Source organism: Xyrauchen texanus, chromosome 35 (genome assembly GCF_025860055.1).
Source record: "Xyrauchen texanus isolate HMW12.3.18 chromosome 35, RBS_HiC_50CHRs, whole genome shotgun sequence".
Taxonomy (NCBI): Eukaryota; Metazoa; Chordata; class Actinopteri; order Cypriniformes; family Catostomidae; genus Xyrauchen; species Xyrauchen texanus.
This window is the reverse complement of record NC_068310.1, coordinates 17,912,216-17,940,057: the sequence shown is the minus strand read 5'-3', so window position 1 is coordinate 17,940,057 and position 27,842 is coordinate 17,912,216. Positions and strand designations below refer to the sequence as shown.

General features: G+C 39.0%; 1 protein-coding gene across 1 annotated transcript; it reads left to right on the top strand.

The window, feature by feature from the left end:
- The first annotated feature begins 1,958 nt into the window (after positions 1-1,958).
- Positions 1,959-26,178, top strand: LOC127628748 (partitioning defective 6 homolog beta-like). Its single transcript, XM_052105608.1, has 3 exons — positions 1,959-2,267; positions 4,369-4,591; positions 21,368-26,178. Exons 1-3 carry the CDS (start codon positions 2,205-2,207, stop codon positions 22,243-22,245), a joined length of 1,164 nt encoding a protein of 387 aa, XP_051961568.1. The 5' UTR covers positions 1,959-2,204; the 3' UTR covers positions 22,246-26,178.
- The last annotated feature ends 1,664 nt before the right edge of the window (positions 26,179-27,842 follow it).

Below are 27,842 nucleotides of genomic sequence, written 5' to 3'. Positions count from 1 at the left end.
TATCTTTCATTTGATATTTTTATTCATGAATTTGTTGCATTTTTAAACACTGTTTGGCAGTTTAACATTGTGACCTCTTGCTGAGGAGAGGTTAAGTTACATGTTTATGGAATTAACTATGTCAAGTAAAGTCAAATTTGTATTTATAGCGCCTTTCACAACACATATAGTTTCAAAGCAGTTTTACAGAAAATCATGCATTAACAGAAGATAAAAATGTAATGTCTATTAATCATCATCATTGTGTAATTAGATAAAATACGACTGTGAATTGTTTTTAAAAATAAGTAATTAAATAATAATTTATTTATAACCCCAGTGAGTAAGCTGAATGCGACTGTGTCAAGGAACACAAAACTCCATAAGGTGCTGGTTAATGGAGAAAAATAACCTTGGGAGAAACCAGACTCACTGTGGGGGCCAGTTCCCCTCTGGCCAACATCATGAATATAATACAAATATTACTTATGTATAGTGCAAGTCATGGTTTAACATTTTTAAAACAAGTAAGTGTTAAGGGTCAGTGTTTAAACAAAGATTTTGTATGAACTGTAAGATTAATGACTGTCTTATAAGTCCATCCTGTATTAACTGCAGAAGTTCTATGTGGCAGTAAACACGTCAGATATCAGATGACTGATAAACATTTATTGCATGCATCAAACGGCTTGTTTACCAATCACACTAATTACATCTGGAGTTTGCATCATGGCAGAACAAGTAACTTATGCTAAAGAGAGGTGGAGGCTCTTGTTCAGCCATGATACCACGTTGGCTCCATTTCACAGTGGACCCTTCCTCTTCCAGATGTGATCCGTGAGCTATGCTGTGATTGGTCAAAATTGAGTTTGATACAGGCTCGATTGCTCTTTCTGAGAACCCTGGATGTCTTTGTCAAATTTACCTGAATCTGAATATAAAAAAATCAGTGTATTACAAAATGTAATCTGAATTTAACGATCTGAATGCATGCCACCTACATTTGAATTTCAAGTTTGATATAATTCAAGTTCAAAACTGCAAATTAAATTTCAAGTAAACATGTTCAAATTCAAGTCCCAATGGCACATATTTTATTCCATACATGTGCTTCCAAGTATAGAGCATCATTTAAAAAAATTTGTATGAAATTATTTAAAAATAGAAGTAATAAATGCCCGGAGAATACACATTTCCTTTAGATTTAACTATTATATTTGATCTTGGCCAGGATGCTCTTGAAAAAGAGATTTGTAATTTCAAGAGCCTTAATAAAGGTTAATAAATATTCCAGTATTTTTATTTTATACATTTCTTGATTTTTATAATAAAGATGATTTTTGGATGCAAGACATGCATTGTCCCTTATCTTAAGAATCAGTGATTAATACCAATGAAACAAATGAAAGCAAAAACCCAATATTTCAAAATGTACATGGTCAAGTGTACATTTCTAATACATATTAGAAATGTGCAACGTGCAATAAAACACTGTATTAAATATTACAGTGCAATCTGATGTCTGCCTTTTGATATGCAAACAAATACTGATACTTTTCATGATAACTTCTGCCTGTAAATGGGTTATAGGCGTTTGTGATATTTGTCAGATAAGCTGAAAATGTATTTATGTATTTATTTATTTGCATTAGACTGGGGCAAGCTCTTTTTTTAAGGGTTAAAGGACTGTTTAGTTTCCACTATCAGATAATGGTACTTTGAAATAGGGAAAATGCCAGGCTACTGTATGATTACAATATATTCATGTACCATTGTATTTACCTTGAACTCCAGTGTACTTCAAAGAACAACAAAGGACCAAAAACATTTAAGTGAATGGACCACAAGATGAACTCCAATGTGGATTCGACTTCGTGGCCAGAGGGGGCGCACTTGATAGCAGTCACTCTGTACTTTGAGCTGTTTCCTGGGTGCATGCAGCAAGCGGCAGCGTCACACAGACAGACCGTCCAGTACTACAGTGGCAGTGTGCATGGGTAGAGAGGGTAGGGCCAGAGTTTCGGAGCACGTTCAGTTGACAGGCGTCGCCGTTGCCACTCGATTCGGATAACAACACAGACGAAGGCACGGAGCTGTCGCCAGATACTCGCCTTTATCTGGATTAAGCCAAGAAAAGCCGTTTTGGACGGAGCGAGCTGAAGGCGGATGAGCGCAGCCCGCGGGAGAGCAAGTGTGTTTCTGTGGCGTGGTGCAGTTAGCGAAAGATGAACAAAAACCACCGAGCGCCGAGCAACCGAACTCTGAACGCCGTGGAGGTTAAAAGCAAGGTGCGTAGCCTACGGGCCAATTACTTTAATTAGTGTTCAATCAAAGAGTCTTTGTGTTTGGAGTAGCTTTACATTTGGCTGTTGAGATGCGGTTACACATTCCTGGTAAGTTTTAACAAGCTTAAATTGTGAGTTGAACTGTCAGAGAGGACATCCGTAAAATCTGTGTTGTTATGGAGTGATCGGGTGTTTTGACAGGTGCTCTGTTATCTCTCATGTTGTTAGGTGCTTTTTCTAATATAAATGTGATTTTAAAAGTATTTAAGTTGTTATATTTTCCCCATATGACGATTTTGAATAACAAATACATAATAATAAATAATTCTAGTTTAAATGTACAATATTTCTACAAAGTCTCTTTAATTACGTTTCCTGATTTTGTATTTGTTTTTGTAAGTGTTGTTACATTTTCCAGATTTTCTCTATTTTGGGCATTTCCGCATATTCAGACCTTTTTTGTCCTCTAAAATAAATGTATATTTGTTCAAATCAGGAAATGATGCTAAAAAGATCTGAGAAAAAACAAAAACATTTTCTATACATTTTGTATTCATTTGTATAACTTTAACAGATAATCACTGGCACCAATACTGCTGTCATTGCCACCACATCAAGCATTGTAGAGAACAAATCGAGTTTCTCCAAAAACTTTTATATTTTGTTTTAATGAAAATCACATTTACGAGTACAGCTTTCTCTACAAGGGGAGCACTTTAAGGATTAGAAATGTCATTCATTTTAAGATTTTTGTATTATGATTTTAGAGTAAATTCATTAAATGTCATTGCCATACATGTTCTTATTTGATAATTTTAGTTTGAAGCAATCTTTTTATCTATATAGCCTATATTAAAAGTTTATTGACGTCCAAGGCTTTTTTGTGTGTGTGTGTGTGTGTGTATATATATATATATATACACACACACACACACACACACACACACACACACACACACACACACACTATTAAACCAACTGATGATCACTTGTTTTGGATTCCAAAAGTTTTCCAAATTTCACTTACACACAAAAAACACGAGATCATGGTTGAGGAAATTAAATATTGACATTACACAAGATAGACCCAAGTTGAAGACAAGTGTATATAAACATGTGGTAGGCCTATAAAAGATAACTGTTTGTAATTCAGACTCCCAAAGAGTGAGTCTTTAACTGACCTATTGCGTTAAGAGACGTTTTACAGGTGTAAATGATGGCTGAACAACTACACCGATATTTATGATGTACAAATCAAATATTGTGTTTCAAAACCTAGTCAGCTGCCCACCTAGACAGCGTTGCGAATGTGCTTGTTCTTAGAAAACACACATAATGATGAAATGTTGACCTTAAAGTTGCTTTGCATAAAAGCTTTTGCCAAATGCAGAAATTTTATTTAAGTGTTTTTAAAGGCAGCGGTATTTATTCAGAACCAGTGGAATGTAGGTGCGGTTTCCTATATGTTAATTCGTGGTTCTTTTTTGTTGTGTTAATCATTATGGACACCACTGTAAACGAGGGGCTGGTCACACTCACTACACTGTCACAAAGATCTAAAGGGCTGCTTTGTCATGAACAAGCCATACTTAGCTAGTAATGCCATACAACTGACTCAGTTTTAATCCTCCCATTGCATTATACTTTATGTATTTAATTTATTACAGATGTTCAGCATATATTTTTACATATGATTGTCTGGTTTATAAAAAAACAATATTAGAGTTCCTGTTTGGTACTGGTCATATTTAGTTACTCTTTACTAATTCCCAGTGCATGCTTCCCACTTAAAACAGAAGGACATTATGCTTCTACAAACTGTCAAATTTTAGTTCTCATCTTCTAAAAGAGTAACACTACAGTTGCATTAATAATGCATTTATTATTAAAATGCATGAATTATGTAATTATTCTAATTGGAAGGAAATGGTATAAAATATTTATAAATGTGCACATGATATATACTGATCCAAAGCAAATGATCAGTGTCTGTTGTTACATAGTACAGATCTTTATCAGAAAATGGGTTGTTTTGCTCTTATATTAATGTGTCTCTCCATCGATTTTGCAGTTGCATATTGATGTTTGTTTTCTATGTTGTTAGTTTGGAGCCGAGTTCAGGCGGTTCTCTTTGGACCGGTCCAAGCCGGGACGTTTTGATGAGTTTTATGGCTTGCTACAGCACGTGCACCGGATCCCCAATGTGGATCTGCTTGTGGGTTACGCAGATGTTCACGGGGACCTGCTACCTATCAACAATGATGACAACTACCACAAAGCTATCTCAATGGCAGTGCCCCTGCTCCGCCTCTTCTTGCAGCGGAAAGGTGAGAGTTGTGTTTGAAGTGGGTCACTGCTGGTCCTTCACACCTGGTCAAACTTCACTTCCGTATGCTATTTGCACAAAAATACTCTGCCTCAAGTTAGTTTAGATCTGTAGTTTTATGGTAACAGTACTCATGGTTAGTGTACATTGTCGGTCAGCATATTGAAAATTCACATGTACAGCCAAAAAATGGCTCTTTAATGTGCAAAAAATGTTGTTTCAACTGATAACATGTGGGGGTGATGGCTGTGGTAAGAAGCTGTTAGACCAGAAGTAGTGCTTTTGTTTATATATCAATGGTTATCAGATTATAATGTGACAGTGCATGTTTTGTAGTCCTAAAGGAATTGCCAGAAGTGTCCATTTACTGAATTTTTCTGTATGGTAATGACCTTGCTCCTATTCAGGGAGCTCAAGTCCCAGATCTGTTTTGTTGTTATCCAAAACCATGTTATCATTTGCCTAACACTTACATTTAGGAAGTTTGACAAAACTAGTTTGTTGCATCTCCCTTGATCCATTAATTTTTCTTTAACTCCTGTGGTTGAGTGTTTCTGCATTTGTGTTAAAAGTTTTATAACTCTTTTGACCCTGAACTGAGCTCACTCAAAAGTAACAAAGTATTGATTTGATAACACATGGGGTCTCTGGGGCACAGTTTCCTGTTTTTTGTGTGTGTGTGTTTTGGCCCCAGTTAGGAGTCCTGGCTGTGGGGCACCCCACACTAAGCTGCCTATGTATGCCATATGACCTATAGATGGTAAGCCACTTTGTCAGGTGGAGATTAGAGGGGTCACTGTGTAACACTGTGTGGCCACCGTTTCAATTTCCCAGTCGATGCTGGCGCCATGCTGTGACCAGTTGCTATGGTTCTCATATGAAGACCCACCCACTTTTTGAACTCTGCACTGAGAGTAAGCCCTATCTCATTACATTCATGTTTAAAGTTCTTTAAATGCACATGTGTGTGGATGTAAGGGACACACACTACAAAGAAAATATGGTAAAGAACATCTAAATACACATATTTTTATTAGGGCTGTGAATCTATATAATTTTTAAACAAATTAATTGCACGGTTTACTGTGATTAATTGCAATTAAATTATGGTACAATTTTCTCTAGCTTCCGTTCAGTCTCTAAAAGTATACCTGACTGCAGCTAGCTGAACGTCCAGGTCCTTCTCAGTCTCTATCGCACACACAATGGTTCTCACTCGGATGGTTTCGCGTATCTCTCGCACGTCTAGTTCACCGCTTGCGGGTGAAGTCTCCATTCTGTAAATCTGCTCCTGTGTTTATTATGCTCGGGACGTACATCACGCAAAATTAATAAGGATGCACTGCTTCACAGTGTATATGCCAACAGGAAAAGATTAGTGAAGTTTCAACCATTGCACAAAAGTGCTGGGTTTGTTCCTGGCAGGCAGCAGATACCCTTTGACTCATTCCTGCTTTTCTTTAAAAAAACTAAAAATCTTTGTTACAGTGAGGCACTAATAATGGATTTGAATGAGGGACATTTTTGGTGGGTTTAAAGGCAGAAATGTGCAGCTTATAATTTTAAAGGGGGCTTAGATAGCATTGATGCTGACTACCACCCCTGGAGTTGCGGGTTCGAATCCAGGGTGTGCTGAGTGATGCTAGCCAGGTCTGCTAAGCAACCAAATTGGCCCGGCTGCTAGGGAGGGTAGAATCACAAGGGGTAACATTCTCGTGGTCACGATTAGTGGTTCTCGCTCACAATGGGGTGCATGGTAATTTGTGTGTGGATCGCGGGGAGTAGCATGAGCCTCCACATGCGGAGTCTCCACTGTGTCATGCATGACAAGCCATGTAATAAGATGCGCAGATTGACTGTCTCAGAAACGGAGGCAACTGTGAATTGTCCTCCGCCACCCGGATTGAGGTGAGTAACCGCACCACCACGAGGACCTACTAAGTAGTGGGAATTGGGCATTCCAAATTGGGAGAAAAAAGGTATTAAAAAAATTACGCTTATCATTTTATTAAAGCACTTACATTAACTCTTCTGTTAAAGTTGTTTAAACTGTCATTTTTCATCATCATGGCAACAAAGGTGTAAAATTGCCTGTAACTTTAAAAGAAAAGTTTAGTAAGTGATTTTATCACACATATTGTTTTTCTTTTGGCTATACTTTTAAAAAAATATGGAGTATTTTAACATTCAAAAATTGGTCTAAAGCATTCTTAAGCGGTGTGCCTCGTCTGTGGATTGTGTTTAGAATTCTGGGTTTTGTTCTGCCGTAGCCTGTTTTGCATATTCAATTGGCTTGACTTGCAGTCAGCTTATTGGACTTTTAATGGGGATGTTTGTAGAGTGTGAGTGATGAGGTATACAAAACACTCAAACAAAAAAACAAAAAACTCCCAACATACACAGACACATGCTCTTTCTCAAACATCATCAGGATGGCCACAATACCATCAGTCTCATGCTTGTTTACCTGTTACCATGGCAGCAGTGAAGAGGCCCAAGCTGACTGGGGTCATTGAGAAAGGATTCTTGAGAAGTGATGAAAGCAGATAGGCATGCTGGGACTGATACACTTAAAACATCCATACATTAGAATACCTGCCTGTTGCGGATAAGCGTTTGCTGGCTTTAAGGGTGTTGCCACCTGTGTGTCTATTTGCATCATGTGTTTTCCAGATCACACATCCTGCTTGGGTGCTGATAGGGAATTTCTGTGTTTTTGTTTCTTTGCTTCTCTGTGCTATTCACTCCTCCACATTTGTTTTGTTTATTACCGACTGATACCAGGAAATAAAATAGGCTGTCCTCTCCCTCTTCACTCTATCCTCCTTGCGTTCTGATGATCTGGTGAAATGCTGAAACTGATCATTGACTTTGGTCATGCTAACATACTCATTATTAATGCCTGCATTACTATTGCTCATACTTCAGACTGATCTCACAGTGAAATCTGAAACCGTAGATTGACTTTTCTTTAGATGAAATCAGTCTGCACTTATCGAAATGTAAAACACTGCCCTCAGTGACCAAAGCGGTAAATGTTGTTGGGCGAATGGGCACTCATGTGAGCTTCATTTACTGTGTGAAATGTCTGCCGAGGGGCGCCAAAAGGGAGTTGTGAAGCGAGTTATTTTCAGCTATATGGTCTGCAATACAGTGAAGAGGAATGCATATTTTATAAACTGTAACCCTAAACCTAACCATCAGTGGAAAATGTAATGTTATATGGAAAAATGCAACCTCCGAATCGCACTTGTCACTGATTATGCAAATGTGATTGCTTCCTGGTTTGAACTCGGGATCCTACACTGCTGCTTTTGAGCCTCAGTGGAAGGTAAACACACTGGAGGAGATGCAAAAAAGTCAGATGCAAGTTGCCGCTTGCCAGTTGCCGTAAATCTCGGAAATAGGCCTTTCACAATTATTAAATAATCATCTTATTGTGGTAATTTGATTTAACTGCGGTTATGTGAGATGACTGTGATTATTGTGCACTTTGAATTCCAGTCACATCTTAATGCCCAAATGAGGTAATTTTAAGGGAACATATAAATGCCATGAACACCATGCCAAAAGCACTCCGGCTTTTCTTTAAATTATCGTTTAATTGCAAATATAACTGGTCATATCAGGTTCATAACTTCATACCTGCAGTTACTCAGACTTAATATATTTCTATGGAGTGATGAAATTAAATCTCAAAGGTTTTGCTTCATGAGAAATAAGGGTTCGTGGGTTTAATTAAAGAGCATTAAAATAACGTGTTAAAGTGAAGAACTTTGGACAGAAATATCTTACTATTCCATAATATAATATAAAATAATAAATATTTTATATACATTCTTTTTAAATATTTTTTTTTCTCCAAAAACAACAATGTAAATGTAAAATTGACCAAAACTAAAGTTGACCAAAAATACATATTTTAAGTATGTAGAAATATTTTGATATATAATTTTTTTCATGTCATTCAAAAGTTTTTAAAGCCTTAAAAAGGAAATCATATTTCCCTGTTTTATCATTTGATTGATATATTTGAAGTAAAGTAACAAAAAATACTTCTTAAGGTGTATGAAACACACATGCACCTTAATAAATATGACTATCTATAGTATAATTAACTATGAAAACTCAAAAAGAGACTCTTCATAGCCTTAAACCAGACAATTGATTGCCATAATCACAATTATTTGTTTGACAATTAATCGTAAGCCAAATTTCATAATCGTGCCAGCCCTAAACAACATGCCGACTTCCTGTGTGATCATGTTGCATACTTCCAGTAGGGTTAGGTATTTTAACAAACCCGTAAACCTAATGGTTAACTCAAAATGTATTATTTATACACCTGCTCAATTTCTGTTCTGTTCTCTCACTGGTACCTTTTTTGTGCTCTTGCCAGTGTGCAAAAGATGTGCAATCGGTGTCCAATCAGAATGGCAAGTTCTGTAAAAAATAAATGTATAAGCTGGCTGCAATTTAGAAATTGCACATGCTCATGTTATGATTTTATTGTGATTGCAATTAATTAACTACTAACAACCCTTAGGTTGTTGATTAGCATAGCAACCAATGCCCTGGCAACCACCCACAACAGTGAATTTTGCACAAGACAGCACCACTCCGATATGATATCTGATTATGTTTAAAATGACAACAAAGTTTTCTCTATGCTTCTACGTGTCATACATGTTTCAGAGTAACTTGTCCCAGTAATAAACAAAACACTGAAACAAAAAGCACATTTAACTGAATTCTGAAAAGACTTCTGTCAGGCTCACATAAAATTATTTTGAATATTCTTAACTCGCATTAACTGAATGTTTGATGGAGACATCTCTAGTAAAAATCTAAGTCTACTTTGTCTTGAAGATTTGAATCGAACTACAATTTGTTGATTACTTCCACTGAGATCAATTGATGAGTCTGCTAATCATTAGTCTCCTTTGTGTTCACTCGTCACCTGCTGCTACAGGCTGTTTTTAATATTGGCTTCTAGATTCCTTTTATTGTATCATTCATTACACACAATTTCCATTCCTCTCATAGCTTTCTCTTTGGGAACCTCCCTGTTTGTCTCACCTGACTTGCAGAGGTGAGGTTCAGGAAAGCAACTCTACACAGGTGGAATAGATTCTAGACAGTGTTGTGACTTATGTGTTTGAGAATCCAACCTCTCTCTGTCTTTACAGTCTTTCGATCCCCCTTTCTTTCCTCGAACCACTTATTTGTTTACTTTTCCTTTCATGCTATCAGCTGGGTGAATCATGGCACAGGCGTGGGTTTGTGTTTTATTGATACCTATGACGTGTGCAGCTTTTATTGCAGTTTCAGTTTTAAGGAGGAGCTGCTTTAATAAGGGAGAGGAATTCCAGGGTCAGGGAATGTCACGCTGATACACAGGAACGTACCGAAGCGCTGGAACACTGTTATGTCATCATGCCTCAGAAGAAAAGGGAACTGCGATCGGCCCAGTGCCTCTCTGGTGTTGTCAATGAAGCGGAGAGAGAAGGGAGATTATAGAGAGGGATAAATTAGTAATGGATGAAGGAGAGGTGGAGGATAGGGCTACATGTTATGAAACAAATCATAATTAAGGATTATTTCCCCTGATATTGTAATTGCGATGAATTTCGATTAATATAACTTGCATTAAATTACTTATTTTGTGTGTGGTATGTAGGCCTATGTTAAACATCCAAAGCTAGCTGTAGGATTGGGGAGAGGCGTCACACTGTGTGGAATGTGGTCAGACTCAGCTCTCCTCTACTGTTAGATTAGACAGGACAGCAGGAATGAAGCAGTCAGTGAACATATAGAGGTGCAATAAGCAACCAGACATGGAAAGAGGCAAAGAAAACTTGGGAGGCAAGGAGGTATTATTAGGGGGAATACACTCTGTTATTACTCTATTGTTGGGGGAAAACAGTAGGATTGTGCATGAGTAATCGATTCATTGCGTACTCTATCTGCAACAGCTAGTCAACTATTAAAAAAATGTCTCGAATAATGCTAATTGACATTATCTTGCACATTTGACTGGATTGTAATGCTGAATTATACTGTATTTTCCCTCTGAACTTCTGTGAATAAAATTAAATATAAGTTAAATATAAAATATATTATAAAAAAATGTATATAAAAAAACTTTTTATTTTGAACTTGCATTTTAATTTACGAGTAATCTGTTACTCATTTTTTGTTGGTTAGAGTACTCGACGACAAAATATGCCCATCCTTAGAAAACAGTAGTGCAATATCTGGTCACAGGTTAATCCTGTTTTTATCAAAAGGAAAGTAATTCTCAAAGACAAAGTTCAGATCTTGTTCACTGTGATCTTTGTAGATTTGTGCTTATACATTTCAGGAGAGTGATTCAAAGAACATGCAATAGATCTCAACACAAGAGAGATGGCTTGACTCTTTATTACCTTTGTCATAAGATTTGAATGCTAATGCCGGTGTGCGTTACTGCTTTATGATGCTGTAATGTATGATTAACTTCAGAGCAGTAAAACACCTTCACAATTGAACCTTGACCATGTGACCTTCACCTGTCTGCAATGTGTTAATGCATATATTTTTCAATAAGGACATTTATTAATAATTGATTTGAAAATGGTATTATTTTATGTTATCATTTAAACAATGTATTGTGAACCCCCCATTCCTGAGAACTTTCATCCCCTTGAAGGTTTTGTTGGGCCGATGTATTAGCACTATGTCTGATCCACATTGCAACTGAGTTTTGTCACATTTCGGTAGTCTGTACTGATACCAGTGAAATTTCATGGTTCTCAATTAAAAAGTTAATAAATGCAACTATTCTTGACTTAGCTGAACTGGAACCTCTGCAACCTGTCTCTTGGAAGTTGCATAAAGCCAGCCAGATAAATCAGAGTTTGAGTTTTTGGCAAGTGCTTGCCATTTTTGTGCGCAGTATGCCTTAGACACTCCGTGGTGGTCTGTGACTGTGCAGTCAGAACCTAAGACTAGGGTTGGCCCAAACCAGCCCGACCACAGTTACACATCCCAGGTAGCAAAACATCATGAAAGAGATGACTGAGAATTCATCAGAAAGGGAGAGAGGGTTTAAGATGAGGCTCAGAAAGACATGAGTGGGAGAGTGAGGAATGAGCACCGTCAGCATGAATAAAACTGATGAATGCAGCAGTAGTGATGTGACACAGAGGGAAGGAGTCATTCCACCCACACACAATCTTATTAAACATACACAAATCCCTGCACATCCTTAATACTTCTATGGACCCTTTTCACAGACCTGTGATTACACATTCCCACCTTATTTAACAGCAAAAATCTAGCAACATCTTTTATTTATGCAATTTTTGTATTATTTAGTGTAAATGTATAACATTGTACCTTGCAATATATTACCCTGTAATACGTTTTAAATAACAAGTTACCACAGCTGTGAAGAGGCTTCTAACACAACTGCTGAAGGAGTGACAAAATTTGGGCTATTGGCTCAAATTTTTGTTTACATTTAATATTATTTTCATATTTCTTTACATACAGATATCAAAGTATGGGTGCATAGAAGCCCTTGTGACTGAGGAGTGATACTATATGGGGGATCAGGGGGATCTCCAGAGAGAAACATTTGAAAATGTAAAAGTCTGAATGGACCATTTTTCTATTTTCATTAAATTGAGAAAGACTTGGCTACAAACTAGTAATTGTTTTGTCTTTTATCTTTGTCAGAGATGATGACATCTTAATAATTTCACAAAATTAGAACTGAAATCTATTTGTTTATTATTAATAGGAAGGAATTGAAAGTGGAAACATACGACAAGAAAGTGAAACTGCTAGTGTTTTTAGCAACACTCATGTCTAGATGTAGAACACAGGCTAAATATTGAAAATTACTCAAGCTTATCGTCAATATCATGGAGTTTTTTTATTGCAATAAATATTGATATCGTTTTATCGCCCAGCACTAGTCCATTATAAGCTAAGCAGGGTTGAGCCTGGCTAGTACCTGGATGGGAGACTTCCTGGGGAAAAACTAAGGTTACTGCTGGAAGAGGAGTTCGTGAGGCCAGCAGGGGGTGCTCACACTTCGGTCTGTGTGGGTCCTAACACCCCAGTGTAGTGACGGGGACACTATACTGTAAAAAGGCACCGTCTTTCGGATGAGATTTTAAACCGAGGTATTGCCACTCTGGGGTCATTAAAATCCCAGCACTTCTCGTAAAAGAGTAGGAGTGTAACCCCGGTGTCCTCGCCAAATTTCTCCCATTGGCCCTCATCAATCATGGCCTCCTAATAATCCCCATCCATTAATTGGCATTATCACTCTACTATCTCCTCTCCACCAATAGCTGGTGTGTGGTGAGCATACTGGTGCACTATGGCTGCCGTTGCATCATCCAGGTGGATGCTGAACATTGGTGGTGGTTGAAGAGATTCCCTGTTCACTGTGTAAATTGCTTTGAGTGTAGTGTCAGAAAAGCACTATATAAAAGCAACATTCAATAGAAAGGTAGCTATATTTAGCAGGTTGACCCTTCTTAAAGCAGATATTGCATACAAAACTGTAAAGCCCCTTGAAAATCAAAAGCTCCAATCGGTTTGCCCACCTGTAAATAATCTGTATTTATTACTTTTGAACACAAATTTGCTTATTTCTTCACTGTTTTCTGTACATCTATTTGTATCTAGTATTTTATGTTTATCTGCCCCTAAATCGCACATAAACACCCCAAACATTGCTTGGCCCTGGATCACACTTTATGCTGATAGTCAAAAGTGTTGTGACTCATGAGAGGAGGGTTAATGAATGGCTTTAGGTCTCAAGCAAACCCACAATTCACAGAAAAGACCAAACATTGATGTGTTGGATGCTCAAGATTGTTTGCCTGTAATAACCCATTCGATTGGCTTAACATTTGTATCAGAAACCGCAGCAGCATGCATTGCTGTAAATATTTTCATGCGAGTTGCTTATTCTGTGCACCTCATCTCACTCTTTCCAAATTTTTCTCTGAGTGTAGTTAATCCTCAAGGACTTTTCCCATGTTTCATTACTCACAGGCTTTGCTCTCTCTGTTATCAGTAGAGGTCTTACTTTATCTCAACAGTACAACAGAAGTATGCATACAGCGAACCCAGAATAGCAGCACCTCAAAGTTTTCTCTATTAAAAAGTTATTTTTCAGCCCTCGCTCTGCCTCACTGTCATACTTGTTCTCTCATTCTCTCTCTCTTCCCTGATAAACACTCATTAAAGGCCTCTTTCCACCCCCTCTTCTCCCCTCTCCTCTATTGCACTGTGACTGGAACGGGATGGCACACGCTCACTATCTGGGAGACGTCTGGACTTAAAGGGATAGTTCACCCATAAAATGAAAATTCTGTCATCATTTAATCACCCTATACCATATTACTTTATTTCTTCTGTGGAACAGTAATGAAAATGTTAGGCAGCATTTGCCTCAGATTGGATCTTTTTTTACATTCAGTAAAAGTGAATGCTGGCTGAGGCTGTCAGTCCCTAGCATTATACCCAACATCTGCGTTTGTATTCCAAGAAAGAAAGAAAGTCTGAACAACACAAGCATGTGTAAATGATGACAGCATTTTAATTTTTGGGTGAACTATCCCTTTTAAGAAGAAATATCTCCACAGATACTTTTATACCGTCAGCAGCTGCTAGCCTGAATAATTTTTGCATGCATTCTTCTGTAAGCTGCTTTGTGGAGTGAGACAGTAAAAAGAAGGTAACATGGTAACAACATGCAAAAAAAGAAAAAACTGAATGAGACATTCACAAAAGTGAAATATGAGCCACTGCAGCCTTCATATGGCCTGCCACAAAGCTGCTGAATATTGGATGAGATGAGTCTGTATCTCTCAGTTTGTGAGGAGCAGAGATACAGTGTGCCATCTCTATTGTTTTCACACCCCTCGTGGGATGTTGCTCACAAATTCGCCTGTGTACCCAGTATACCTTTGAACTAAGAGTGAATGCTCAAACATGCAGCATCAATAACCAAACCATGTGACATCTGGATGGATACAGATGAGTTGCACATTGCTGTATGTCTGTTATTCAGACTTATTCAAATGAAAACTCATTCATTTGAGGCATCCAAAATATCCATACTTGTCTAATCCATACTATTTAGTATACCAAAAACAGTAGGCCAATGGAGTAGTACGTTCAAATCCTCAGTATTCATTAAGCAGTAAGAGAGAAATACCACAGATGACCTACTATTTCCGGTGAGATTCTGAAGTTTTGATCTACTGGACACTTTACTATCCCAGAAACCCTTGGCAGCTGAGGTGACCTAACATCAAAACGCTAGATTTAAAAGAATTGTGAACCGCGTGCCTGCTAAACTCATACCACCGTTAATACCAAGAAAGTTATTCCTTGTGCTTAAATGGTGCTTGTTTAGTAAAACTATATCGGATTATTTACACGGTTGTTGTTCTTACATCACGTATTTGGGTTAAAGTTCAATACCCATGTGTCCCCGGATGAAGTATGTCAGAAATCCATTCATACTACTTGCATACATAACTAAAAGAATGTACTGATTTACCGGCTGAGAAGTGCATCCTTCAAATACAGTACATACTGTGACATTTTGTTGTTTCGGAGGCAGGGATTGTTTTATTTGTTTCTTTGGAAGTTTTTTTTTTACTTTTAAAGGTGCTCTAATTATTTTTGTTTCACTTAAAGTTGTGCACACTCAAAACTGATTAGGACTGTTGAGTACTCCCTTTCTTGGATCTGAATAATACTACAGACTTTATCTTCGTAACACATCAATTCTCAAATCTGGAATAAATTAATCATGGAAGACATACACCTGTGAACTGGGTATTTCTACAATGGCGCCAGAATAATAACAGTATATATTTGCTTTTGAGAAATCCTGTGTTTGAGAAATCCCCACAAGTGGACTGTTCAGAACACCTGAACTTGGGCAGACCATAAAATCCTGTATGATGGGATACGGATCATCTATGTAAAGTGACACACACAAACACACACACTACTCCTATTGGTTGACATGGCAGACTAATCACACAGACACCCTGAGGTGCGTCCCAAACCACACTTTATGTAAATCATTTTACATATTTTTGTTTTGTAAGTAGTGCGAGTAGTATGTTTACACTGAAAATGCAACTAAAAGAAGTGTACTATGAGTACCTGGATGATGCACTTTTTCAACCATCAAAATAGAGTCTAGAATGTTGGACACTTTGTGTACTCTGCGATCGCGGCTCTCCATACATAGCGGAAGGGGCGGAGTTACTGGCAGCAATGGTGTTCTGGCAAAACAATTGTAAATAATGGAGACAGCACCTTACAAAAGTGAGTTAAATGCTTTACCATCATACCATGCTGTGTGAATATGTATAGAGATATAAGTGTTGAACTGCTGGTGGATTGTACGCTAAAGCTAACGGCAACACAACGATTGGGGTTAAAATGTAATTCCTTCAACTGTTAAATGACGAACACTTCCGTGTAGTAAAAAAATGTTAAGTGTCCCATTTATGAAACAGTCTATGAAAATTCATACACTACATGGCTGAGTGTATAGTGTTTAATGTAAGTGCATATTGTATAGTGGATCATTTAGGACACAACTCTGGTATCCTCTAACAGGAGATGCTTCCACTGCCATGGTCAACAGTGACCACAGTGTCAGACAAAGCCAGTGTCACATTTCTGCTAGGTTAGTTTAGACTAGTTAGGAGTGCACTAAATAATAATTATCTCAACATTTACTCACACTTGTATGACTTTCTCTTTTTGCGGAACACAAACTGAACACACTTCCTTTTGCTTCGTGCATGTCCATGTGTCAAGCTTCAAATCATAATTGCGCAGAAAAGCATTGCCGAAGCACAACTGACAGATGTTGATGGAGATGTCATAGTGGACCTTTTAAGGTTAAAGTTGCACATAGATTATAGCAGTGTTTCTCCTATATGCATTTTGCTGCGGTGCTGCCCCACTCCTGAATTATGAGCACCACTGTTGGGATTTCACATGGTTCATTTGATTTTCTTGATGCAACATAATGCTTGCCAGCCCCAGTCAGCTGTGCGCTTTGTACACTGTGAAAGAGATTCCCCCACACACACACACACAAATATACGCACTTACTAACAGTGATATCACCGCATAACTCATCAAACTCACTTCATTTCAAGTGACCCACGAGCTCATTTCTGAAACGTTGGATGGCAGGGGATCGCAATGTTTCACTGAACTATCAGTTAGCGCTTTCCTTGTGAATATAAAAAAAACAAACTACCCTGTAGGGGGGAACAATATAATCCAGGCTGGAGCAGAATGTAACTAGACACAGGACCTGACCAAACTGGAATGGGACATATGGACCAACAAACAAGACGAACTGGCACTGGACAGCACACACGAGGAGACTAAAATTGGGAGAGAAAACAAATGGGTTAACAGGCAGGGCAGGTGTAACAAATTAACTAATAATGGGCAAACAAGGAGGTTGGGTATGACGCAAAACAGAGAGACACGAGGCAAAACAGAAACAAAACAAAGCCACGTGCTCTCGCAAGACAACGAACACCTGAATGGCATGAGCACCCATCGCCAAGACAATAAGGCAATATACACTCATACCAACCAACAGACAAGATGAGAGGATGCGTAGCAATGTCAAACAAAGCGAGGCCACGCATTCCCAGACTAAACAAAGCCTGAGTGTACATCACGAGGCAAACGCCACGCGATGAATGCAACAGGCGACAAAACGAGACGGTACACCTGTGCAAAAGTTTGGCCACACACAAACCCAACACTATAGACCGAAAGTCCCCGAACCTCAGCACAACGTAACGATAGCTCGCGACCTGGGCGCTTGACCCACAATGCGCTCCAACAGTCTTGAGAGATGGATGCAGATTATTGAAGTAAGTGCATCCCGCCAAGGTGACATAACGCGACTGTTCGGATCCCAACACCAAAACCGAACCAGATAGGGAAGTCAGGATCCAAACACCATGCTCCAGACATGACACACGAGACCGACCGAAGAGCACACAGCATGGAAATCAAAACCGTGCACTCACCCAAAGACAGACAGCGAAACACAAGACAGACATGGGAAGATGATGTCACAGGCCTGTCACACAAAAACAGTGACAGGACCGCGACAGATACTGTTGTTAATATCATCATTTTAATCTGCATCCCAACCTCAAAATCAATGCTGTACTGTCAAATGTGCATTTTAATGCACATGACATGCAATATTATTTGCACGGGTGCTACCAAAGCAGGTGCTGGTGCCACATTTTCAATGGGCCCTTTGAGGGCAAAAATAAAGCCTGATGTGGCCCAGGCTGAAATACATTTTGACACCCGTTTTAATCTATTCTTCGACCAACATGCGTTAATACGGGTCCGGCGTTGTGGGCTTGTGGATGTGAACAACTGTACCACTAATGAAATATCCTAGGGGAAACACTGTATAGTATGTAAAACGAATTTATGTAAAAATATTAGGACTCAGACCTGTTGTCTTTGTTCCCTTAAAAAGAAAAGTCTTATGGTGGTACCATGGTACAGTAATGGCTTCATGATAATACCATGGTACTTTGTTATATACCATGATACTGAATGATCACCTTGATCATGCACCATAAAAGAATGCAATGGTAGTACCATGTAACTTTTGGTTCTCTAGTGTTGTACTGCTGTGGGCCACAATTCAGAGATAATTGATCATATCTCCTGGCCTGCCTCTAATGATTATAGAGAACCCAATGCATGATGCACGTTTAATAGAGGCCTGCATGGCCATGAGGAGAAATGGCTTTTTTTGTGTTTCTGTGTAATTAGAACATCAAACTGTCTCCGTCATGTTTGTAATGACCATTATGACCGGACTGGTTTCCGTAGTGAAGGCATCAGGTTTCACAAAGAGCCAGCTGTGCTTCGTTAAGGAAGTAGAGGTTTGTGTGCGACAACATTTATTAATATGTCACTGTATTTTCCGTATATCATAGGCTGCTCTCTAGGTAGATAGGATGCTTGCTATCCCTTTTTTTTTTATTTAGCTTTCAGTCTCTTAACCTCTGAGTGTACAGAAAATCGAGTTTTTACCTGTTTGAGTGGCCCTCAGGGACTTCCCATGCTACCCTTTAACAGTGACTTTTGTTAGGTTCCATGCTTGTATAGATGCGTGGAGCAGATAAGGGAAGGAAGAAAGGAGAGGAGCACTGCAGGAGAGGAAAAGGGATCCTCATGCATGCTCCACTGCTCCAGCCAAACGTGCATTGCTAAGACTTGAGTGTGCATGCTAGTACTTGGAAATGTTTGTGTTTGTGAATACACTTGAGCTTTATTATGCCCAAATGAGATTTTTTTATTATGTCTGCAGGTATTTAAGGCAGGTTCCCAAATGTTTGTTAAGATTTCTACATAGTGCTGCATATTTTAACTAAACACAAGGACGATCCAGGTAGTTTTCTGGTGGGAACTGGAAGGGGGGGACATTTACCCTCACTGAACAATCAATCTTGTGTGTTTTGACTATATTTGGACTTCAAGAGATTCTAAACTGCACGCACTGAAATCAAATGTGTTAACATAAATCAGTTGCTCACATGCTATACACGGTTACATGCTCCTTATTAAAGAAACACCACCAAAAAAAGATACATAGAGGAGATCACTATAAGAAACATTTGACCTAGATGAGAAAGATCAATAAACAACATAAATGTGATGTTAATAATCATCTCATAACATAGCTGATTTTTGTTAATGATTACAACTCCTGGGTTAAACATTGTTCTCTTCGAGTTAATGGGAGTTCTGTAAAATGGAGTTACACATTCCTGCTTTTGAACTTTCTCAGATTCCTACTTTTCCAACTTTTACTCACATAAAGAAATACTCAAGATCAAAAAGGAATAGGACAGGAAGGGAAAGAGAGAGTATGAATGTCTTGCAGGTGAATGTCCAAGCAATACTGGCTGTGATTAAGCCTCTGAGGAATTCATACATGGCAGCTGAGAGAGAGGTTGAAAGGAGGCTTGGGTTTACAGTAGATTACACATTAGCCGAGGGGCGGAGGGAAACTAACAAGCAGGCATTTTCTGCAATGGTATCCCCTGTAGGTCTCTCCTTACAAAGCTGTGGGAATAGTCCGACAAGAGCAAAGAATCCCATTTACAGTGTGCACATGTTAAAAATACTTTATCTGTACAGATAATAAAGATTGGATGTAATGGTTAGAAAATGTTCAAATCAAATGTAGATTTTTTTTTAATTATGTTAAAATAGAATTGATAAAATCCTAAATGAAAATAAAAAAAATAAACATCAATTATTGCTCATCAAAACAAAACAAAAAACAATTGTTCATAATTTATTCACTCTCATGCTTTTCCAAACCTGTATGACTTTTTTTTTTCATGCTAAACAATAGATGTTTTAATTAATATCTTTGTCCATCTTTTCAAAACAACGGCAGTTGATAGCGACTCACTTTTCTTTTCTTTTTCTTTTTTTTTTATCCCCATTTCTCCCAATATGGAATGCCCAATTCCCACTACTTAGAAGGTACTCGTGGTGGCGCAGTTACTCACCTCAATCCAGGTGGTGAAGGACAAGTCTCAGTTGCCTCCGCTTCTGAGACCGTCAATCCACGCATTTTATCACGTGGCTCATTGTGCATGACACCGTGGATACTCACAGCATGTGGAGGCTCATGCTACTCTCCGTGAGACACGCACAAATTACAACACACCCCACTGAGAGAAAGAACTACTCATCCTCATGAGGAGGTTACCCTATGTGACTTTACCCTCCCTAGCAACCGGGCCAATTTGGTTGCTTAGGAGACCTGGCTGGAGTCACTCAGCACAAACTTGCGACTCAAGGGGTGCTAGTCTGCGCCAATACTCTCCGAGCTAATACTCTCTGTGCTACCCAGGCCCCCAATAGCAACTCACTTTGAAGCTTAAAAAAATTGTTTAAAAGTTTCATAGAAATAGTCTATGGTGAATCATGTGTCATCAAGTGAATTCAAGTCTTCTGAAGGCATTTGATAGGTTTTGGTAAGAAACAACCCAAAATATGTCATTTTTCAGATAAAATCTTGACATCCGTTACACGTTCATGAGTGCATAAGAGATGTTTGTTCAAGCAAGAGTAGTTTTTAGCCCACTACAACACAAGTTCTAATCAAATATTTCTATAAAACGTTTTGGGTTCTTTTTAAAGCTTTAAAGTGAGATACTAACCATCATAAATATATTGAAAAGACAAACAGAGATATCCATTTAAAACATCTCCTTTTGTGTTCTGTATAAGTCATACAGATAAACTGACAGAAGTTTCATTTTTGGGTACAGTTTCTTTCAAATTAGGGTCAGGATTATTTAAAAGTATATTTTCTGCATCTATGACATGCTGTCAGTACCACTGATGATAATTCATACCTCAGTTTGAAAAAAAAAATAAATACAAAATAAAATTGTTTATAGTTACAAGCTTACAATGAAGGTCCATGGGCAAGTGTACAACCGTTGGACTATAGACATTAATTGTAAGCATGTAAATGCCAACGGATTTCCATTTCTAAGTACATTTACAATTTTACACATGTGTTATGGCCAACAAAAAAGATGCTGTCTATAGAGCTTAAAGTTTATTCAAGTTTAATCCTTTAAATTGCTTTGTCTGACACAGGCTTTACATATTTACATTCTCTCTTTGTCTCTTTCCTTTTGCGCAGAAGAGGCAGACTACTCCGCATTCGGCACGGACACTGTGACACGTAAGAAGACCCCAGCAGCGCTTGCTGCAGTACTTCTCCGTCCGGACGCCAACAAGAAGAAGCCTCCTATCATCATCAGCCTGCCCAAAGATTTTCGCCCAGTTTCCTCCATCATCGACGTGGACATTCTCCCAGAAACTCACCGTCGCGTCCGTCTCTACAAACACGGTCAGGAGAAACCACTGGGCTTCTACATCCGTGATGGTTCCAGCGTGCGCGTTACACCCCAGGGCCTTGAAAAGGTTCCGGGGATCTTCATCTCCCGCATGGTCCCTGGAGGCCTGGCGGAGAGCACGGGCTTGCTGGCCGTCAACGATGAAGTTTTGGAAGTCAACGGCATTGAGGTGGCTGGAAAATCCCTGGACCAGGTAACGGACATGATGATCGCGAACAGCCACAACCTCATTATAACGGTCAAACCAGCCAATCAGCGCAATAATGTGGTACGCAACGCTAATAGTGGAGGCGGGGCCACATCTGGCAGCTCAGGAAGATCCTCTGACAGCAGTACCAGTTTCTATGGATACTCTGCACCGGGCTCCATGGCAATGACTCCATCCCATATTATTCAGAACTATGAGCCAGATGATGAAAGTGAGGATGAGGAGGATCTGGTGATCGAGGGCGATGGAGAGGCAAAACGTATTCCCCTGGCACCAGCTCGGGCGACAGCCAGCTCCAGCATGCCCACTTTGCCCAGATATGAACCCCACCTCAACCTCCGCCCTGCTAATGGTGCCATAGCAACCAGTGCAAGTGTGGGGTCCTTGAATGCCCATGACAGAGATCTTGAGGGACGAAATTTAGAGGAGGACGGCACAGTCATTACACTGTAGAGACATGAGAAACACAATTACAATGACTGAAGCGACATGCACCGTTTGGCTAAATGTATGTGGATACCCTCTTCTATTTTGAAGACAATTTGGGTCAAATAGTATATAATCATCCTTAAACAGAATCACATGCCAGTACACACTAGTGCCATAGGACTGACAATGCATGTCTTCTATTTGGGTGAGCAGTGAATCTAGGACCAAGGGAGATGGCCAGTAACTACAGTACCTTACGGCACTTCTCTATAACCACAGGACCAGGTCGTCCCTATAATCAATGGAGAGCAGCACAGCACTAAAAAAAAGCTGCATTATGAATAATAATGAACTTCCTAAGTCAGTGTGAATGAATGCAGATATCTGCAGGGTGTTAATGTCAGTCAAATGAATAAGAACGGATCTACTTAGGCCCCATGTAAGTCACGACAATCATTGGCTTTGACAACCACTCCCTTTCGAAGCCACATGGCACTAGCATTATCAAAAAGAACGAAGTACAATAGCATACGCATCCTGTATGTGTTACCATAGTAACTGACTCAGATCTGAGTTCTGTGATGGTACTTTCAACTTTAGGAGGAATACAGAAATATGTGCTTCATCATTTCCTGTCTGCTACACTAAAATGCCTCATGATGTCAGCTTACTGGTTCTTAATGTTTTTTTAAGGGAATAGGCTAGACTTAATGTTTAGGACACTTTTAGAATAATTTTTTTTTTATGGTATGATCTGACATTTCAGTAAGCTTTTAGAGTGCTGCCTCAGTTGAAATACAGATTCCATGTATAGTCTCGCTCAAAAGTTTTTAATCATTGCCAAAAATACAGATTATTGTCATATTTTTCATACTTATATTTTTTTATTTGTACCACTTTTATTACTTTATGACAAGGGCTATCTACTCTCTTTCTGCTACCTGTAGTTTATTTTACCCATCGAATTTATGGCACATGTAATAATCTTGAGAACCCTCTCTGTGGGTCTGGAATATATTACCATGTTTTCATTGAGCACCTTGAAGTGGACAGTAGACTGGTTCATGTATGAAGGGTGTCTTTAATTATCAGTCTCTGAGCAATATGCATTTAAGTGAATCACTGAGAAACAAATTGTGATTTGCAGTGATTTCTATGATGGTTGAGCATTGCTAGAATATCCAACATCTCTTCCCTTATTAATGTTTTAGGGGTGAGAACATGTTTGGGGGTCGTCAAAGGCCAAAAACTTCAGAAATGATGTCATAATGGGGTTTAATTTCAACATTGGCACAGGACGGGTGTGATTTGGTGGGAGCAGACTTCATTAAGATTTCTTATCTTTTTAAGATATGCTCTGCAGTCTCAATGCAGAATCCCCTGTTAAGTTCACATTCAAAATTATGATCACACTTCATGTCCATGTCTAACTTCCACACCTTATCAAACAATCAAACGCACTGTGTGAAAGGGACGGTTTGGCCTTCCCACTTTTTCATATACACCGATCAGCCACGACATTAAATCCACCTGACTAATATTGTGTTGGTCCCCCTCTTGCCACCAACACCGCTCTGACCCGTCAAGGCATGGACTCTACAAGACCTCTGATGGTGTCCTGTGGTATCCGGCATCAAGACGTTAGCAGCAGATCCTTTATGTCCTGTAAGTTGCGGTGTGGGGCCTCCATGGATCGAAGTTGTTGGTCCAGCACATCCCACAGATGCTCAATTGGATTGAGATCTGGGGATTTTGGAGGCCAAGTCAACACCTTGAACTCTTTGTCATGTTCCTCAAACCATTCCTGAACAATTGTTGCAATGTGGCAGAGCGCATTCTCCTGCTGAATAAGGCCACTGCCATCAGGGAATACCGTTGCCTTGAACTGGTGTGCATGGTCTTCAACAATCTTTAGGTTGTTGGTGAATGCCAGGACCCAAGGTTTCCCAGCAGAACATTGCCCAGTGCATCACACTGTCTCCGTCGGCCTGCCTTCTTCCCATAGTGCATCCTGCTGCCATCTCTTCCCCAGGTAAACGATGCAAATGCACCTGTCCGTCCACATGATCTAAAGGAAAACATGATTCATCAGACCATGCCACGTTCTTCCATTTCTCCATGGTCCAGTTCTGATGCTCAAGTGACCATTGTAGGCGCTTTCGGCGGTGGACAGGGGTCAGCATGGGCACTCTGACTGGTCTGCGGCTATGCATCCCTATACGCAGCAAGCTGCAATGCACTGTGTGTTCTGACACCTTTCTATCATGGCCAGCATTACGTTTTTCTGTTTTTGTGCTACATTATCAGACCAGACTGGCTAACCTTCGCTCCCCACACTCATCAGTGAGCCTTGACCCTGTCGCTGGTTCAACGGTTGTCCTTAGACCACTTTTGGTTGGTATTTACCATTGCATACCGGGAACACCCCACAAGATCTGCCGTTTTGGAGATGCACTGACCCAGTCGTCTAGCCATCACAATTTAGTCCTTGTCAAATTCACTCCGATCCTTACGCTTGCCCATTTTTCCTGCTTACAACAAATGAAATTCAAAAACTGACTGATCACTTGGTGCCTAATATATCCCATCCCTTACCAGGTGCCATTGTAACTATATAATCAATGTTATTCACTTCACTTGTCAGTGGTTTTTAATGTTGTGGCTTATCTCCAAAAAGGAATTGCACCATGCTATTTGTGTTCTCTATGAACAAATGCAAAGCTCTTATTTGCAAAGCATTCCTTAAAAGTTTAAATTACTTTAGTTACATATATACCCTTTTTTTATGTCATTCATACATGCATATCATAATGATATGCATGATTTATGTGCACACAGCTGTACACTTCAATGTGAGCTCTTAAGATCTCAGAGTTTGTGTGAGCGGATGCACTAAAAGAGACTGACAGGATTGAATAGTGCACTAGCCTACCATTAGGACCTGCTGTCAGAGATTCAGCCGAACTAACCTTTCATAAGCTTCTTTTCTCTTTTTTGTTCTCTAAACTCACTGCTGTCTCACTTTCTGATGAAGAATCCCAACTGAAGAGAATCCCAAACATTGGACATTTATGAGCAGACCACATATCTGCTGTCTCACATAGAGCATTTCATGGCACTTACACTACCAAAACCTGCTTTGAGTTGCACACGCACTGTAGCTATAATCGGATAAGCTTAATTCAGATCATCTTTAAGGTACAAACGACATATTGAATGGAGTCTTGAGCTGTTAATTTATTTTTATATAACCACTACACATGATTTGGGATTGTAACCACAGAAATTGTATTTATTTTCAATAGACTCTATGTATTTTTACTTTGATTTAGCGGACATACAAACCTCATGATTTTGATTTTTTTTCTTTTGGATCATCTCTAAAAATGTTTTTGTGTGTGTGTGTGTGTGTGTGTGTGTGTGTGTGTGTGTGTGTGTGTGTGTGTGTGTGTGTGTGTGTGTGTGTGTGCAATTAGAACACCAGACTGTCTCTGTCATGTTTGTACTGACCCATTATGACCGGCCTGGTTTCCATAGTGAGGGCGTCAGGTTTCACAAAGAGCCAGCTGTCCATCAGCATCTTTGGTGGAGCTTAATGCTCAAACTTTTTTGGGATGTAAATATGAAGAATATAACTTGCTATCTTCCAAACTGTGAATATCTTTCCATTTCTAAAAGAGACCATGCATCTCTGACCACCTGCTATGGGAAACATAGAAATGGGCTTTTAAGCATTATCATTTCTGTGTCAGTTCCTGTTTTTGATAATGAACTTACCAGATAAATCTTAAGGTATAGATTTGTACTGAAATTGTCAGTATTTTCTTATTAGTACAACATGATGTAAATGTATTTCACATAATGGAACTTTTAAAAGGAGAAGTACTATATTAAGACATAGCTGTACATGTATTATAGTCAAATCTTGGATGAAATAAACTAATATGTTGAAAATTGTTGATGCTTTCCCATTTTTAATTGCTTGGCATTAGCCATTAAGGACATTAATTTGATCTCTGAGAGATAATTGGTCAGTTTAAAATTTGCACAGGATGAGTAGCATTAATGTGATTGAAGAATATCTTATGCTAAAGTCACATTTCCTACATTAATTGAAGTAGACATCCAAGTTAATGTTTATGTTGGCTTTTGGAAAACATAAAATGTTTGGTCCACTAAAACCATTTGTTTGGAAGACTTGACAAATGGGTTTTTACCAAAAGCATGTTTCTCTTGGAACACAAGTCACTTATGTGAGGATGATCTGTTTCATGAAAACTTTGGCAACTATTTAGCTTCAAGTTACAACTATTATTACGGTCAGTGACTATTGTTCAGGACAAAGTAGGAGTACTCTTTAGGATGATTTGACATTAATGCTGATTTAGTGCTGCTTTACACATCTTTTGAAAAAACATTATTCTGCAACTATTAGCCTTACTGAAAACTAAATAATATGATACTGGTAATGTTAGTTTTCTGCCATACTGTACTAAAGAGAGGCGTAAAAGCACTTGAAGAAGAACTCTGATGCCATGATCCCATCCTGTGGTTAAAACAAGTAACTGCACCATAAAAGCTACTAACTTGGAAAGGATTAATTTGCTGACCTTTAATAAATGTAGTTTCTGCCTTTCCCTGAGTTAAAATACCTAGGTTGGTTACTTGTGTAATTTACTTAATAAACACAGTAAATAACAACATAATTTCCCACAAGTGCATAAAAATCCCATTGTTCATAAAGTCTTTTGGCAAGTCACATATCTGAATTCAGTTTACTAATGACAGACTGTTCTGAACAACTCGGGTAGGTTGAGTACCTAGAACATTGGTTCTTGATTTTAATTGTCTGACATCAACTGTCTTAAAGGAATATTCCCGGTTCAATGCAAGTAAAGATCAATCGACAGCATTTGTGGCATAATGTTGATTACAACAAACATTATTTAGACTCTGAAGAACTGAGGTTACATTAAGGCACTTACAATGGAAGTGAATGGGAACAATTTTTGGAGGGTTTCAATGCAGAAATGTGAAGCGTATCATTTTATGAAAGCAATTAAAGAGCAACATGCAGGTTGGACACCCCTATATAGCATAGTGTATGTTGATGATAAAACAACTAGACTTCCTGAACTGGAGTAATATATATTTAGCCATTAACGATATTTTGAGATAAATTGTGATAAAATAACTTCCGCGTCTATAAAGCACTAACCGGAAGTGACGATGGGCGAGGGAATCTGGTCAAGCTCAGGTTACAATGGATGCGAATGAAGAAACCGACTTCTCCGGTGTGGCCGAACATGCCTATGATGGCCCACAGGCCTATAATTATGAGCAAATTAAGAGTTAAAATAATTAAAAGTAAGACTTACTCTGCTAAGTCCTCGTTTTCGTTGCACAGAATGTCTGCTAACGTTAGCACTTGGTCCTCCAGTCCCGCCCGCGCCAAAATCCGGTGTACACTTTGACGGTGGACTTGATTCCATCGAGTGCACCGAGGGAACAGCATCAGTAATCAGCCTCACGTGGTCCTTACTCCGAAATCCCATCCGAGACTCCAACAAATCTCCAGGTCGATAATTCTCCGGAGTGAAATGTGCGCCACAAACGACCGA